Below are 16,653 nucleotides of genomic sequence, written 5' to 3'. Positions count from 1 at the left end.
TGGGGGTGCCTCTGCCCGCCCCGCACACGAAGCAGGTGCTCTTGGGCTCTGGAGAACGGTCCTGCTAGTCTTGGGCTGGGAGGTCTCCTGGAGAGTGACTAGGAGGAGGTAAAAAACTAAGAGATCTGGAAAGAGCAAGAATGTGTATCACTGTGGTCGGCAGTTTCTAAAATGGGCCAGTCATCCAGTCCTGAAGTCGTAGATTTTTTATTTTACGTTATGTTTTGTTCAAAGAATGTGTAGTAAATACTGTTAAATGGCACGGAGAAATTTTCTCTTGAATCTTACGGAACATTAAAGTCTATCTTTGTAGTAGCTTTTCAGCTCTGTTTTCTAAGTTGAATTTTGATTTTCAGTGACTATTAAGTCAATTATGATTATTATTACTAGGTGATTTTCGTTCAAATGTGAATGAGGTGTCAATGTTTTGTCTCCTCAGATATTTTGTCTCCTCTATTTGGGACCCTTGTATCTTCAGCTCAGGTGAGTTTACAGTTTTTTCTTTGGATGGAAGGGGACAGATAAACAATTTGGGAAGAAAATGGAGCAGTAGGACCTGCAGGCCAGTCCTGTCGGGGTCCCCGGAAGTGGCACCTACCTGGAGGCTGGCACCCAGTGCCACGGTCGTGGGCTCCAGCAGCGTAGAATGTGGGTGCACGGTCAGTGAGGCTTCTGCCTCAGTTGGGCCACAATGACTGGCCAGGAAGTCACTCTGGAAATCCCAACCTGAGGGACACTGGTCACCTCACGGGACCCTGGTGCAACTCCCCGGGTAGAGAGGGGAAGGCCCTGTCAAGTTTGATTTGATTTAGAGAAATAAATGAGAAATTTCCTCACACCCTCCAAGAAGAAGTGAGTAGAATTTATGGGTGTGGCTGCTCCTGCGTGCTCCATCGCTCTGCCTGACAGAGCGGGTCCCTTTGTATTGATAAGTCACGTTAATTAAGCTCCAGGCCCTCGAGTAAATAGTGAGGCCTTGTCCCTAAGAAGGTGAAGCTTTCTGTGTGCCTCGTGCTCTGCTTGGCCCCAGGAGCCCTGGCCTCCAGGTGGAACATGGGGTGGGTTGGTGTGTGTTCTCGCCAGACTGAGCCGTGCTGTCCAGCAGAGGGTCAGGGGCTCCCCAGGCGTGGGGAGGACCCCCGGTAAGTCCAGCCCCCGCCTTGTGGGAAGCCTAGTGAGCGCCCGGCCCCAGGTGCCTGTGTACAAAGCAAGCTCATAAGTTAGACTGAGAGCAAATGTTCTTCGCCTCCTTTTCATAATCACTTAGTGGGCAAGGGATACCTTTATGAGCCCTTTTGTTTAAGTTAATCAGGGGGCCCTTAGAAACAGTGTAGTGAGACTCAGGTTACAAACACAGATGCTGCCAAAGCAGGCGGAGATGGTTTCCTGTGTGCTCGGGCACCCCCCCACCCCCTGCCGACGGATGCAGACTCTGCACCGTTCGCTCCCTTCAGGGTTGTTTTAGGTTTGTGAGCGCTGTAGCAGAATTGTCCGAGTTTATAAATGAGAATTTATGTAGTTCATCATTAGTCTCTTTTAATTTAATAACCAAACAGTCCTCCTCATGAACTGTTTTCTCTTCCCCTTTTCTCCCCATCACCCCCGCCCCCCAATCCAGTTCAACTATTGCTTTGACGTGGACTGGCTGGTGAAGCAGTACCCACCAGAGTTCAGGTGAGTTCCGCAGAGGGATGGGAGACATCGTAACTTTAACGGGGATTTAAAACCTAAGATCTGTGTTTTTCAAGCAGCTGCTGTCCATCTCTTTTGAAATTATTGAACTCAGACGTTGAGTTGTACTGGGAAAACAGCGTCTTTTGATCTGTTCTAACTAATCACAAGGCTGCCTAATACAAATTGTAGCATGTCCCTCTGTTGTTCTGTCCAAAGTAGGTAAAGACAGACTTCAACCCAAATAAAAGAACTTTGGGTCCAATATTAGTATGAAGGAAAAGGTCATTGCCACCTGCTTTCTCAACCTGTAAGCGTGCCACGCTTCACTTAGCACAGCAGTGCTGTCCCATTTTTGAGAATCTCTTGTTCCACAAATGATTCTTCCTGTAGCTTAGGAGTTAACGAAGGGGTCCCGGGGCCTCCTCTCTCCGGGTTGTGGAGGTGATGGGTGTTGGTCTGTCTCCTGTAGTTCCTCTACCTCGGGTTAGGCAATGCAGACCAAATATAGTATTGCAATGTGACATGCTACCTGCCCCATTTCCAACACATGTACGTGACAGAATCCCAGTGACAGGTAAGGCGGAGGAATACACAGGCAGGAAAATGATGGTCAGGGTCTCCAGCCTGTTCGAAGGATTGGATGCTGCCCACCGCCATTAAGGAGGGCAGCCGGCGAGACTGAGCCACAACTCAGGTGCTAATCTCACGCAGAAGCATCTTCTCAGACACACCCAGCAACGATGTTTACCCGGACACCCTTGGCCCAGTGAAGCTGACACACAAAATGGACCATCACGCTGCCTCTCTGTGATAGTTTTTAGGGCCAATACACATAAAGTAATTAATGAGGACTTCAGCTTCTGTCAGTAATGTTTAATCTTTTATTTTTTTTAAAAAAAAGAGGAGTTGGAGTATAGCTGGTGAATAGAGCACGTGCTTAGCATGCTTGAGGTCCTGGATTCAATCCCCAGTGCCTCCATTTGAATGAATGAATGAATAAAAAATAAAATAAAATAAAATACCCTGATGATCTGATAACAAGAATTATTTCTAGGTGGTACATGTGTGATTGTCTCTTACTTTATTCTCAGTACTGTTTTTCTAATTGTAAAATAGAACTTTTTTCGCCAGTAAAAACAAATTGGGAAGGCATGCTTCTTAGTTCTATTTTACCTACCATGTTAGAATAAGGCTGTCAGGCATTAGGGGATTAGGCATTAGTCCCGGAAGTACATTTTCTGTAACGTTTCTTTCTAGTTCAGTGTTGTCCCTTCACGTTCGGCAGGGAATCATCCTGCACATGATTGATGATTGTGGAAGTGGCTCCAGTTGTTCATCTTGCTTGATCGCTTGTTGGAGAAAAATCCGATTTTTCTTTTGTTGGGAGAGCTTGTAGAGATAAATTGATTTCCAAGAATTATCTCACTTTGAATTAACCAGAGAAGATCATGGTTCCCTTAAAAGCCTTTTAAATCTTTTCCTGCAGAGTGTTCTTATATTGTCCTTTTGAATTTAAAAACAGGACATTTTCAATCTGCGTCAGGCTCTGTTTCATTGAAATAGAACCATCTATTCATGAATCTGCAGATGATGAGTCTGGGCCCGTTCACTCATGTATCCTGGGGCTCTGGTGCTGGACCACACACACAGTAGAGGTTTAGTGAGGAAGTAATCCATCACTTGGTCCAAAAGGAGAGAAAGAGCATCATACTAGACAACAGTAATTATGTATCTTTTAATCTATCTGAATACAGAGCTAAGGATGTGCCCTTCTGGACCACAGAGGACAATTACTCAAGGACCTTGGAGTCACAGCCTCTCTGGGTCACAGCAGAGCTTCACAATCAGGCCCTAGGGCCCCATGACAGAGGTAATCAGTTAGTGAAGGTTAACCGGTCACCACTGTGTGCTCGCCCTGTGCTCAGTCACCACCCAGGCCAGGAACACACGTTCCTTAACTAGGCACTCGTCCAGCTTCACGAATGACAGATTTTAAATACTTTTGATCCCTTTTCAGGAGGAAGCCAATCCTACTTGTGCACGGCGACAAACGAGAAGCAAAGGCTCACCTGCACGCCCAGGCAAAGCCTTATGAAAACGTTTCCCTCTGCCAGGTAAGCCACTTACCGCCATGCGAGAGCCTGCTTATTCTGAGAGTTGCAAGGAAATTTAGACACTCAGTCTGTCCACCTGCCTAAAGCAGGAGTCCCCTCTCGGTGTCACCGACACACACTTGTCCAGCCTTGGCTTACACGCTTCCTGAGGTAGCCCATCCTGTTTGTGGGCAGCCCTTGTGGTTTGAAAGATTTTCCTTTTTGTTGACCTGATGTCTCTGTAATCAGCCAGGGTTCTTCGGAGAAACAGAACCAGTAAGGGTACGTGTGTGTTTGGAGAGACATGTATTTTTAAAGAACACGCTCACGTGATTGTGGGGGCTGGCAAGTCCAAAATTTTCCAGGTAGGCGGGCAGGCTGGAGACTCTGAGAAAAGTTGATGCTGCAGTCTGAGTCCAAAGGCTGGCTGGAGACTGAATTCCCTCTTCCTTGAGGAAAGGGGTCTTTTTTTTGTTGTTGTTGTTTTTTAACACTTAAGGCCTTCAACTTACTGAGGCTCACAAACATGATGGAGGGTCATCTGCTTTACCCAAAATCTACTGATTTAAATGCCATTCTCCTCAAAAAATACCTTCACGACAACATCTGATCAAATATCTGGGTCCTGTGGCCTTGCTCTGGTGACACACACAGTAACCATCACAGTCTGGGACAACCAGGGTGACACACGCAATAACTGTCACAGTCTGGGACGAAAGCAGAGCAGAGAGGAGGCGAAGAGAAGGCTGTGGGCCAGTTTCTTTCTGTCTTCCCATAATTTTACCCTGATATTTTCCCATCAGTAAGTACCTAGAAATACAGGGTGACCAGTGAGTCTGGGACTGGTTAGGACCCGCTGTTATAGACCTCACATCTGAAAGGATCTGTTATATGTGGCATTTTGTGTAAGAAACAGGCAAGGGGGTGGAGTTAGCAAGGAATTCAGAAATGTTTACGTTCATGATTTCCTTCCTGTGGCGGTGGAGGTTCTGGGGTGGCTGGTGTAATGGTCACCTTGTCCTGTTGGAGCAGGCTGGTCGGTCCATCCGTGAGCAGCCTGACAACGGTCCTATCCTGGCCAATATCTCAGTGAAGTTGGTTCGAGATTTCTGCTCTTGGAGTACAGAGCCAAGAGAGACTTAATGAGACCTAGATTATTTTTCCTTCTCACTTTCCCTCCAGTGTCTTTTCCTCCATCCATACAAGATAAAAGAATTCCAGCCCACGTTTTATCTCTCTTCTTCCAGCTGTAGAATATTATCTAGGGGGGTGTGTGTGTGTATCTGTTTTATAAAGATTAAAACTGAAAAATCTCAGTCTGATCCACTTTAAACCGACCTCACAACGCCTCCTGTGATGGACCCCCTGTGCGTCATGTAGTTGGAGTTCTTTCCTTTCCTGTTGAGGGTTCACCTGTGCACAGATACGCCTTTGCTTAGCAGTTGCCTGAACTCCCCTTGTTTTGCATTTGTTTCCAAAAGCAGAAGGGGTTAAACTGCAGTAGGATAGTGCTTATCAGACTAAGAGTGGGCAGAAAATAAACACAGGAATCCTGAAGGTGGGGTGATTAAATCAATAGAAATACAAAGATTTTCAAATACACTATCTGTACTGAAACGTTTAGGAGAAAGTGTGGCATGCTTCAGGCCAGCCACGAGGGGGCGCTATGAGCGCTGTCTTCCAAGCCTCTTGTGCAGAGTGACCAGAAGCTCCCAGCTCATCTTTGATGTACAGGGTGTTTGCCCTCTCCTGTCCCCACCTATTGAAATACCTTTATACCTTGTCTGTAAAATGAATTTTTGAATTTTTTTAGCAACATAGTGTCACTTGCCTAAGCTGAGTCTTGTTAGTCAATAAGTAGATGCTGTATGTCTCCCATTTTGCATGGGTGTGGTAGAGGCCAGAGTCTGAAGCCTGGTGGTGGTCAAAGTTCAGACTTCTGGGGTCTGTCCCAGCCCTCCACCCACTAGCTATGTCAGTCCGGGCCTATCACTTAACCACTTAAAGCTTCATTTCTTCATCCTTTTTTTTTTTTAAATGGAGGTACTGGGAGTTGAACCCAGAACTTCTTGCATGCTAACTAAGCATGTGCTCTACTGGTGAGCTATGCCCGCCACGCCCTTCATTTCTTCATCTTTAAAATGGATTGCTAATACTGTTCCTTATACGGTTGTTGTGTAAAGGATTTGGTGCATTTACCCAAAAAAGCACCCATTAAATATTATCTGTTGAAGTTATCTTCCCTTTTTTTTGTGCTTAGACTTGCCCGAAAGCAATACAATGAATAGCAAAACTAAACTCAAAAGCCAAGTCTTCTGACCATTGCTTTTTCTGAACTAAATATCAATTTACAGGATATCAGTCTTTCTTCTCATTGTGTAATTTAAAGACATGGAATACACTTTTCCTGTTCACTGTTCTGTGGCCAGACCCCACTCTATAATTGATATTCTTTGAGCACTCCAAACACGGAGCTTACGAGTGTAGTAAACTCAGCCACCTGTCCATGAGCAACTCTAAGACGGGCCGTGTCATCCTCACCCGCGGGTTCACTTGCCCATCGCGGCCCCCAGTGGACAGGCCCATCCACCCGTCCCGTGGTGGGGAGTGGGAAGGGCTTTGCTTTTAATAGTACTTGCTTCCCTGCTTCCATTTTTAGAATGCTGACCCCGTGCAGGTCCCATTTTCCTAAGCATTTAAGCAATGTTATTCTCATTGATTCCTGACAACTCCGTGAATCTCTGAACAGTACCCTCATTGCAAAGAGGAGAAAGACAAGGTATAGAGATTCAAATATTTTCTAAAGTCACACAAATTTGTGAAGGTAGGACTTGTGCCCATATGCTGAATTCCTAACTCCTGAGCTATTTTTGACATTTCTTTTTAACTTTCTCATCTTGAGGCATATTCTGCTTAACCAAGGTGTTGCTATATTGGATGTTAGAAAAAATGTTTTACTTCTTCACCTACTAACCCCCCACCCCCATTTGTTTGTAAAGGTATCACTTTGTAACACGAAAATGAATTTAATATATTATCTTTATTCTCAGCACTTGCTATGCTATAAATGTAAGAGAACTTTTGTTTTGACATCATGATTCTCAATGCTGCCACCACTTTAAATGTTTCTTTTAAACGTGCTTTGAAGACTTGTGTATATTTCTGTATAAGACAAATAGCTAATTTTAAAACTTTGCATAGAGTCTCATTTGTTCTTGCTAGTTTTCTGGCAACTAAAGAAATTAAGCTTCTCACTTCTAATTACTATAATTAAAAAATGCAATATGTATTGAATCATTCTGGATGCCTTTAAAAAAAAAAGTTGTTTTTTTAAAAATGAGCCTCAGTGGATGCTCTTCTAAAAGCTGTCTTGGCAATCAAGGACTTGTCCACTAGAGGGCGGTAAAAAGTTTAAAGATAGTAAAGTTACCCTGAATCTTTTCTAATTTAATTTTTGATAGGGATATTGCTGATTTTTTTTTCTTTTAAACTGACTTGACTTCTTTTTCATCCTAGGCAAAGTTGGATATTGCATTTGGAACACACCACACGTAAGCAATTTTTATGAAGTAGGGGAGGATATGAGTTTAATAGATCAAAGGATGCCCTTCAGAAAGTGCCCTTAGAGGCACTCATTGTGATGATTTTGCTGGGGGAAAAGCTGTCACTAAGGGAGTAGAGGAAATGGAGTTGTTTCCTAACAGGCTTACGACCAAGTACCAGGATTCTGACTCTCAGCATCAAAATCTGAATCTGTGACGCGGTTTCTGCTTTCTGTTCAGGACGTTCATTGTAGCCGACGAGGAGAGTAGATTGTGGTTAGAGGTTATGGATGGCTGTATGTGCAGTCGTCACATGCTGTGGATTCCACTACTTTAAAGAAATCCTCGTGATTTTTTTAAGATTCTGAGTTGCATCAAATAGAATATTGTTAGATCAGCTCTGTGCTCTGAAAGAAAAACTATTTTACAAGAAATTGTCACCTTGAGAGGCTAGCACCTGTCCCTGCCCCAAGACATCGCAGAAGATTCTCTTAGGATAATTTCAGAGACACTGCAAACCACAGACAAGAAACTTTTCTGTTATTTCCTACTTGACACACATCAGCTTGACTCTCGTTTTACTTGAGTTTTAACCCTCACTTGTGCCCTTTCATGTAGTTGGTTCTCTGAGAAAAGAATACGACATGGTTGCCTCTATTTCAGTATTTTTGTAAATCATATTTCTCTGGAAAGGATTTGTCAAAAGATGTGACAAATCCTCATCTTCCTTCTGGACCAGCAGTGGGCCTGGGTGGCCTCCAGCCTCAGGCCTGTCCCTGCAGGTGTCTGTCCCTAAGGCAACAAGGGATGTCACAGGAGGGAGTGTTTGCCCTGAGTCGTGCAGTGACCACTGTTTTCCTGATACTGTACCAGAAATGAGGCCATTTTTTCATCATTCTCTTTATACGCTTAAAACTATATTTTGCAGTGTGTTTTCAGAAAGGAACCACAGTGGAAAGCGTTGAGCCATTTTGTCAAAGGAGACTTGTCAGCCGTACGTGGTCTGGTTTCAGATGCTCTTGTATAAATATTTCCACGTTTACCAGCCACCCCTAATTGGTAGCTTTAGTCTCATGGAGGACAGGGTTTGAGGGTTGTTGAGAAGGAACTCAAGCACCTACTCAGCTAAGGTATCAATTGTTCTTTCCACCCACTGAGCTCACAGAATGCTGATTTCAGCAAAGGATGCAAAATAGCGCTGATAGGCTGAACAGGCATCTTCGGCCCCGCAGCTGCACCACGGGAGACCCTGGGGGGCGGCACAGTCTCCCTGGCATGGGCAGGCCTTCTGCCAGTAAAGGGTCACAGCAAATGGATCCTTGTCCCTGCCCTTAGCTAGAACCCTGGCATAAATTCTTTACTGATTCTCAGATACACTCAGCCAGCCCTGTCACCTCTCTGGACCTTGGCATGATTTGCTAGACCTCCAGTGCCGGGTTCCTGTGCCCGCCAAGCGTTCTGTGCCCCAGTCCACATTTCCTGGGGACACTCACACTGCCCTGCCTGTGCTAGCACACAGCAGGAGCGCTTGGGCCAGGTCCCAGGAGGGCCAAGCGCGCTGGGCCTGGCCTGGATCTGACACAGGGATGTTTGATGGGGGCGGGCCTATCCTTTTTAAAATGCTAGTCAAAAAATTATTTGGTCCTTCTCCTTCATTTTACAAATCAGAGGCCTCAAGTAGACAGGCAGTTTTCCTCTGGCCAGGGTTGGAGACAGGACTAGAAACCACTTATTTTTACTTAACTTCTTTATTTTTGCTATTTACTCACTGCTAATGTGCACTCTGTTCTTTGCTTCCCTCCTCGACACACACACACGCTTTGCGAGGCCAGGCTTCCTCTCCCCTCCAGCACGCACGTTTTGCAAGTTAAACGCAGCAGAGTTCTTCGTTCAGAGTTGAAAATCACTGGGGAAGTAATGACGGCAGAACCTCCCCAGATCCGCAGTCTGTGTAGCTTGCGTTTTGTTGAAATGCCAGTATCTCGTAGGAGATCGAACTTCAGTGGCTCGTTTTAAAATGTTTTAAGAATTATTCATTAAATATCTGTTATTTTCTTGAAGCATGGCTCTAGGACATATAAAGTTCTTGTCCTTGCAGCTTTTAGTCTTTGGGTGAGAGAGGCAGGACAAATCTATGAATGAGGGAAAGACGGAAACCTTCCAGCTCACGGTGACGGGCATAAGCAGCCTCTACCTCGGGCAGGGTGGAGCGACCACGGGGCCCTGGGGCAGTCGCTGGGACCATGCTCAGCTCACCGGCCTGTGTTGACCATGTACCACGTGCGGAGCGTCTGGAAGTGGCCAGATGCAGCCCTGTCCTCCAGGAGCTCATCGTCCTTTTCGGGGCGGTGGACACACTCCATCCACGCTGCTGTAGGACGCCGGGCAATCACGGGACTTATCTCAGGAGGATGCTAACACTTTTTGTGGCCCCCAAGCTGGGGGCAAAATCTCCTCCCATGGCCCCGAGAGTCCACAGTGGGGCGAGAAGTCAAAGCAGCCACGTGTCAGATGTGGCCGGGCAGCCAGGAGCAGGCTGCAGGGAGAGCTGTAGCAGGGCCTCCCGTCACACGTGACGCAGTCCCCTCTCACCTGAGCCGCACCATCCCCAGCCTCGCCCGCTCCGGCCCTTAGTGCAAAGTAGCCACAGCCCCATCCGACCTTGCGGGAGCCAAGGGGAGCGAGAGGAGCTGCTTCGGCGCACTTGGGGACCCGGACAATCCCATTGCCTCTCCCAGCCACGGATTTGCCCTTGTAACGGGGTTGGTGACACCACCCCTGGGTGCGGAGGGGTTTAGCTGGCTGGCATTCTGGAGCTTCTAGAACGGGACCTGGCACGTAAATGCTGCACAGACGTGCGCTGCTCTACCCTGTGCGGCACAGCTGCAGGCGTGGGGGGCAGCCCTTTTGCTGCCTCCACAACCTAACGGGTAATGCGCAGGTCAGCATTCTTCAAGGGGAACCTCGTTTCTTTGCGTTTTTAATCCACTTTCAGCTGTGATCTGATTGGGACGTGCCATCTTGTCTAGGAAAAGATTAGCAGGACTCCCCTTAGACTGTTCTCACTTCTGTTTGAGAGGATTCACTGACATTGGTGCATGATTTTCTTGGTAATTGCTGCCTTGACTAATGGAAATATTTGTAAAACTTCCATCATGAATTCATAACTGGCTTATTCCTAATTACAGTCAGCTGCTAATTTGCCAACTGTGTATGTAAATTTGCCCAGATTTCAGAGAGCACATCTCGTAAGTAGAAAGAAAGCTTGGCCCAGCAGCTGTCACATCTCCAGCTTTGCATTAATTTGCTGTTTGCCAGCTTGGGTTCCATTCCCGTTCCAGCAAAAGCTAAATCTCATTCTCTGTTTTTGTATTCTTTTCCATATTTTTTTTTAATGCTGACCCCATTCTGTCCAAATAGTATTCATGTTGTTTATTTGAGAGAACCAGTGGTTCATTTTTTTCCCCACGTTGAACTGACTTACCTCAGTACGTATTAAGTAGCATTTTGGTCTCAGTGGAAACAGGCAGAGTTACTGCCTTGAGTGGATCTCTAGTTGAGGGGAGAGAGAATCGAGATTCCCGAAATAATTGGAAAACCACCGGGAGGCCAGGAATCATCCACTGGGAGACGACAAAATAAAGCAAGTCCCTGACGGAGTAAAGGGAAGGTACACATGGAGGGTTTCACGTTTAATAAAATACACATTGTATTTCATTCTCACAACAGTCCTATGGAGTGAACACAGCATTGGTTCTTCATGTCACAAGTGAAGAACTGAGACCTGGGGACACCGAATGACTTTGGAATGTTAAATGACTTATGGAGGGTGGGATGGCTCTGACCTATGAACACAGGCGCTTAGGTCTTCGGGCTTTAGATGGAGCGCTGTTCCCCCCTCTCACTGGGATCAAGCTCAGAGAAAGCGTCTGATGCCTGGGGAAGCCCCATGGATGAGAAAGGGATCTCTGGGGCTGACTGGAGTAAATGGAGAAGAAAGGGGAAGACATCTCAAGCCCAGGTACATGCCGGTGACAAGTCTGGTGTCTGTGGGGCATGAAAAAAGATCAGTCTCCTGAAAACAAAGCATCTCCCAGACTTTGCTTAAAGCTTCAGCCCTCAGCAGGAAATGCATTTGTCATTTCAGTCTGCTGTGCGCGTCCACACTGATAAGTGCCGAAATGAGTTTCATGACCCAGTACTTAAATGTTTGTGATACACTCTTGAGTTTTTAATTTATTCTCTTGCAATTAAAAAAAAAATGCTTGGTAGCCACAGTGTAGCAAGAGATTGTGACCATATTCTGAAAACATTGGACAAGAAGTTTCCTTGGTTGTAGTGGATGATGCTGAATAGATATTAAGGAGCAAGGCTGGAGCCAGGAGGGGCTCGAAGTGTCAGGACGGGCCCCGTGGATGGGACGGAGCACAAGTTCATTTACCACCTGATGCCTGGAGCGTTTTGGAGGGTGGTTTTCCACCTGTCACTTAAGCAGGGTTTGATAACGATGATGTATGGAAGAAAATAAGGCTGTAAATGTTCAACATCTGGGTACTGTAAGAGTTTAAGGAGTTCCTTTAGCTATTGGATTTGTATCAGAAAGGTATTGTGTATTATGAAAGTGCTGTTAATGCTTTTTGACCTTTTTCTGTTTTTAAAGGAAAATGATGCTACTGCTCTACGAGGAAGGCCTCCGGGTTGTCATCCACACCTCCAACCTCATCCACGCCGACTGGCACCAGAAAACGCAGGGGTTTGTAGAATTCTCTTCACTTCTCGGTGGTCGCTGTGTGTGCTGAGAAAAGGCAAAACCAGAACATGGCTTTGTTCTTTTTTTTCCCTCCTATGTTTTAATTGTAAAAAAGAAGCCCAGAGTTATGGCATAGAAAAGAGATACCTATAAAAAGTGATAGCGTTCTTTTACTGCCTCCCCCACTTCCTCTGTTGAGGTAACTGGTGTTCACCATTTAGCACGTGGTCGTCCACAACTGTCTCTATTGTACATGTAAACATACAGAAATATTTATACACCGTAGTTTTTTCCTAGTTTTTACAAAATAGCGTCATATTTACATTATATAGGTAAGTAGATCCAAGGACCTGGGGCAGAAAGAGGATAAAACACCCATTATTTTTCCCATCAGACCCACCTGTCAGCTCTCTTGGTCCTCGCTCACCCTGCATCCCCTGTACCCACGCCGGCCACTTCCCAGCAGGTATCAGAGGAAAACTTGGGGGTTGACTGTGTGCTAAAAATAACCCCCTCACCTCCAACACTTTGTTTCCCGTAAAACAAATCTCACCTGTTGTCTTTTCAGAGCCTGTAGTATGGTTGTGAATCTCCAAAAGAACTGAACAGGAAGGATTTTCACGCTTTTTTTTTTTTTTTTTTTTAATTACTAACCCTTTGTCCTTGGTGCACATACGCTAGATCTAGTTTTTGATCTCATAGGAGAAGATTGGGTTTATTTTTAGGGATTTGCTCAAACCCAGCTTCACCCATTGCTCTCCTTCCCGCTGAGCCTGTCATTGACACCTTTAGTTCCCCTTTCTTTCTTTTAAGCCATTCTGCTGTCTCTGCCTCCCTGTGTTGGAAGACAGCTGCCCTTCCAGGGTTTGAGTGTTCTCCCCGCATCCGCCCCCGCTTCCCTTGTCCGTAGCATTGCCCAGCCCAGGCGAGACCCCGGATTCGAGGCTCTGACTGAGCCCGAGTTACACCTTAGGTGGAGCTAAACAGCCTTTCCGCCTGCATCCCCGGGGCCAGCGCCTACCTGAATGTGCCATGTACACAGTTACCTCGCTTCGCGCAGCCTTTCCAGGTTGAAAAAGTCTTTTCCCTCAGCCAGACATCTTTCTTCCCTCCCCTTCCCCACCATGGCAGGTGGCTTGAGCCCCTATCCCCACTGCCTGATGGTTTCCCTACAAACATGTTCTAGTTTCCGAGTGTCCAGTGGGTGCAAGGTGGTGGGGGTGGACACTCCATCCCTGAGAGCCTCGGCCACAGGACTCCTGATCCACCGAGTTCTGGTTAACCCGGCCTTTGCTTCCCCTAGAGCTTCTAAGCTGCCGGCTTGGGCTTCAGGACTCGGGACTCATATGCAGCCCCGTCTAAAAGGGAAAGACATTGATGCAGCTTGTTCTCGGGGAAACAGTCATTCACAAAACTGAAGGAATTTATCGGGTTGGTGCTCGGTCTTACATGTCTCAGAGGGTCCCGCCATGGCCTCCAGCTCCTTCTGGAGCCTGAGTTTCTATAGCCATGCTGCCCCAGGTGTCTGGGCCAGCTGCTGTGGAGAAGGGTAAAGGGCAAAGGGCCCAAGTGTTTTTTCTCTTTACTTAAAAATTTTTTTAATTTAAATGTTTTTAAAAATTTGTTGACTAGGTAATAGCTTCACTTGGTTCAAAACTCAAAGTACCAAGGGTATGAAACCTCCCTCCACCTTCCCGCTTCCCTCTGCAGCCGCCCCAGTACGGGGGTACTGTTGTCTCACAGTTAGTCTAGATTCTACTCTCAGATGCTTTGCAGTTTCACGTTGTGGGTTGTAATTTTTGAAAACATTCAAAAGTAGTTCTTTCATGGAATCCTACTTCACAGTCGGCCTGTCGTGGCGCTGAGTCTTCCCTCCTCCACCAGTGACCCTGGTGTCCTTTTTACCAGCTTCTTCATCCACCTGATAGTTTCTCACTCTTAAAATGATTTGGCCCAAGAGAACTTCTCATCTTATTTTGTGAAATGTCAGGATGCCTCACGTCTCAGTATCCTGGTTTGGAAAGTCTTCATCTGTCATGTGCCTCATCCAGAACCCCTCCTGCCAGTGAACCTCTAATCTGGGGGGGCCCCACTCGGCCTATGGGCTCCAAGTTGCTGTTGGGAGGAGAGAGAGGCCTTTCCCATCCATCCGGCCCGACATGGTTGTGTCACGCACCCGGGCAGAGGGAGGCCCATAGCGGTCACCAAGCTTGCCCAAAATGACACAGCCAGGCAGAAGCAGATCTGGGTCCAGAGCCTGGACCACCATCCTGGTCACACGTAGTGCTCCCTGTGTGAGGGAATCTCAAGGCGGGAAGGGAGGTGTGGCGTGCCTCCCTGCTATAAACAGGTACAGAGTTCAGAAGACGCACAGCCAGGATCCTCGTGGTTCTGGGTGCTTCCTGCCCTGATGGCCTGCCTCTTGCCAGTCTCCTTTGAGGGCTGCCAGGTGGGCAAGGACCTGGGCGATTTCTCTCCTGCTTCTGGCTTCATGGGTAGAACTGGGGTGGAAGTGGCCGTGGAAGGGAAGAGGCAGGAACCGCTTGTGCTTGCTCGGTGCTTCTTGAAGTTGGACCCTGTTCAGCCTTGTGGGCGCTTTGTGGGGCAGGACTGTTAACTGGGTTTTGCAGTTGAAGAAACAGCACAAGAGGTTTGAAGCCATGCTTCTCTGTAACCCACCATGGATGGGTTCATAGAGGAACTGGGTTTAGGCATGGCTGTTTTCCATTTGTGGGCATGATACAGGAGTTTTGGCAAAGTACACTGACCAGGAATTGATGAAATGAAAGATGTCATCAAGGTTTTTTTGTTATTGAATTATTTGAAAGTCTGAGGTTGGTGTTAATGTAATACAATTAAGTGTGGTCTGTACAGACACCGGGAAAGTATAGGATATAAAAGTATCTCAAATTGCTGTAGTGTGTGCATCATGAAAACGAGTTTATTTTTAATTTTATTTATTTATTTATTTATGGAAAACAGATCTGCACCTTTTTTCCCTTTGTATAGGTACCTTTTATTTTCCTTTTGGCTAAAGAGCTACGTTGCCATAGGCATGGGCAGAATCTTGCCAGGGTTACTGGTGTGGATTTGCTCTAACAGTTAGGAGTGGAACTCGGTTGTCATCAAGTCTTTACAAGCAGTAGAGAAGTGAGGTCAGAGGGGGAATAATAAGGAAAGTGTGTGAATGAACAGGGAGCCTGGAGGAATTGAGTTGGGAGAGGCAGGCTGAGGCCAGATCTTAAATTCACAGTTCAGAAATAACTCCAGATACAATGGAAGCCATTGGAGTGGTGCGATCAGACTTCACATTTTAAAAGGATGATGACTTAAAACATGGGGAGAGAGATGGTGAGAACTCACCCCTTCCTTAGGGTGAGCGCCGAATCAGTACGGAGATAAGCATTGTGATCAGTTGTGCTTCTGACCACGAAAGGTTATTTTTTTTTCCATTCCAGGATATGGTTGAGTCCTTTGTACCCACGAATCGTCCACGGAGCCCACAGATCTGGAGAATCAACCACACACTTCAAAGCTGATCTCATCAGCTACCTGACGGCTTACAACGCTGCTCCTCTCAAGGAGTGGATAGATACCATCCAGGAGCACGACCTCTCAGAAACAAAGTATGTGGCCTCTTAGCCATTCGGGGTGCTCACAGTGGGTTAACCTTGAGAGCCACACGAGGTCTGGAATGCAGGGGCCTGGAAAGAGGTGGAGTGACATCTGGCTGTCCCTCGTGGCATATTGAGAGCGAGTCCTGTCACTGTGCCTCACAGTTCTCAGGCGCTGAAGTGGGGGCCGGGACACATTCCACCTGCAGCTTCCCACTGGAGGGCTCTTAAAATTAGTCATGTCTTTGCGTGGTACCTTACACCCCGTTACTTGACGTGCTCAAAAATGATTTTAAGTATCAATTACTACTCTGAGGAGGCATCTCAAAAAAGTAGGTTGGCTCTTAGACTATTTCATGATTGTGTTAGTTTTCATGACTATTTTGTGACTTTGGGTCCACAAATCACTGTGTTCAATAACTTGCGTTTTATATCTTTTTAGCGTTTACCTTATTGGCTCAACCCCAGGACGCTTTCAAGGAAATGAGAAAGATAATTGGGGACATTTTAGGCTTAGGAAGGTAACAGAATTTTTACTGTTTTAACATTTTTAAAATTTTAAATGTATAATGTCTCCTTTTTCATTTTTAATTGGTACATTTTGATGGCAGCTCCGAATATATCTTTATCACAATTCTGGGCAAATCATAGGCACTTGATAATTGACTGTCTAATTAGAGTTTCCAATAATTACTTGCATTTTAATGTTTTGTCTCTTATAGGTGTAGAGTCAACAATTCTAAATGGCAAAAGTATATGGACTATTTTTAGTTTATTTCTTGTAGTAAAGATAACTGAGACTTTTCATTCATACAAGTATTGTAGCTTTTGATCAGCACGTCAAGGACTTTTAACACAAATTCAACAAAGAACAGAAAATAGTGTTGTGTAAAGGCTGCAGCTGTGTATTTTGTTTACTAAACCAGTGCCCTGTGAGAATTGTAATTATGAAAATGACATTTGCTGCTGGTGTGAAAATA

At 46.0% G+C, this 16,653-nt stretch overlaps 1 protein-coding gene across 4 annotated transcripts in view; it reads left to right on the top strand.

Moving 5' to 3' along the window:
• The window catches only part of TDP1 (tyrosyl-DNA phosphodiesterase 1), a 69,504-nt gene that overhangs the window by 9,726 nt on the left and 43,125 nt on the right, over positions 1-16,653 (top strand). For all 4 annotated transcript variants that reach the window (XM_010968682.3, XM_074365156.1, XM_045505723.2 and 1 more), the window contains exons 5-11: positions 440-483; positions 1,619-1,674; positions 3,692-3,788; positions 7,284-7,318; positions 11,970-12,062; positions 15,518-15,685; positions 16,116-16,194. In XM_010968682.3, coding sequence (XP_010966984.2) covers positions 440-483; positions 1,619-1,674; positions 3,692-3,788; positions 7,284-7,318; positions 11,970-12,062; positions 15,518-15,685; positions 16,116-16,194 — 572 coding nt within the window. The remainder of the gene's footprint in view (positions 1-439; positions 484-1,618; positions 1,675-3,691; positions 3,789-7,283; positions 7,319-11,969; positions 12,063-15,517; positions 15,686-16,115; positions 16,195-16,653) is intronic.

Source organism: Camelus bactrianus, chromosome 6 (genome assembly GCF_048773025.1).
Source record: "Camelus bactrianus isolate YW-2024 breed Bactrian camel chromosome 6, ASM4877302v1, whole genome shotgun sequence".
Taxonomy (NCBI): domain Eukaryota; kingdom Metazoa; phylum Chordata; class Mammalia; order Artiodactyla; family Camelidae; genus Camelus; species Camelus bactrianus.
This window is presented reverse-complemented; position numbering and strand designations above follow the sequence as displayed.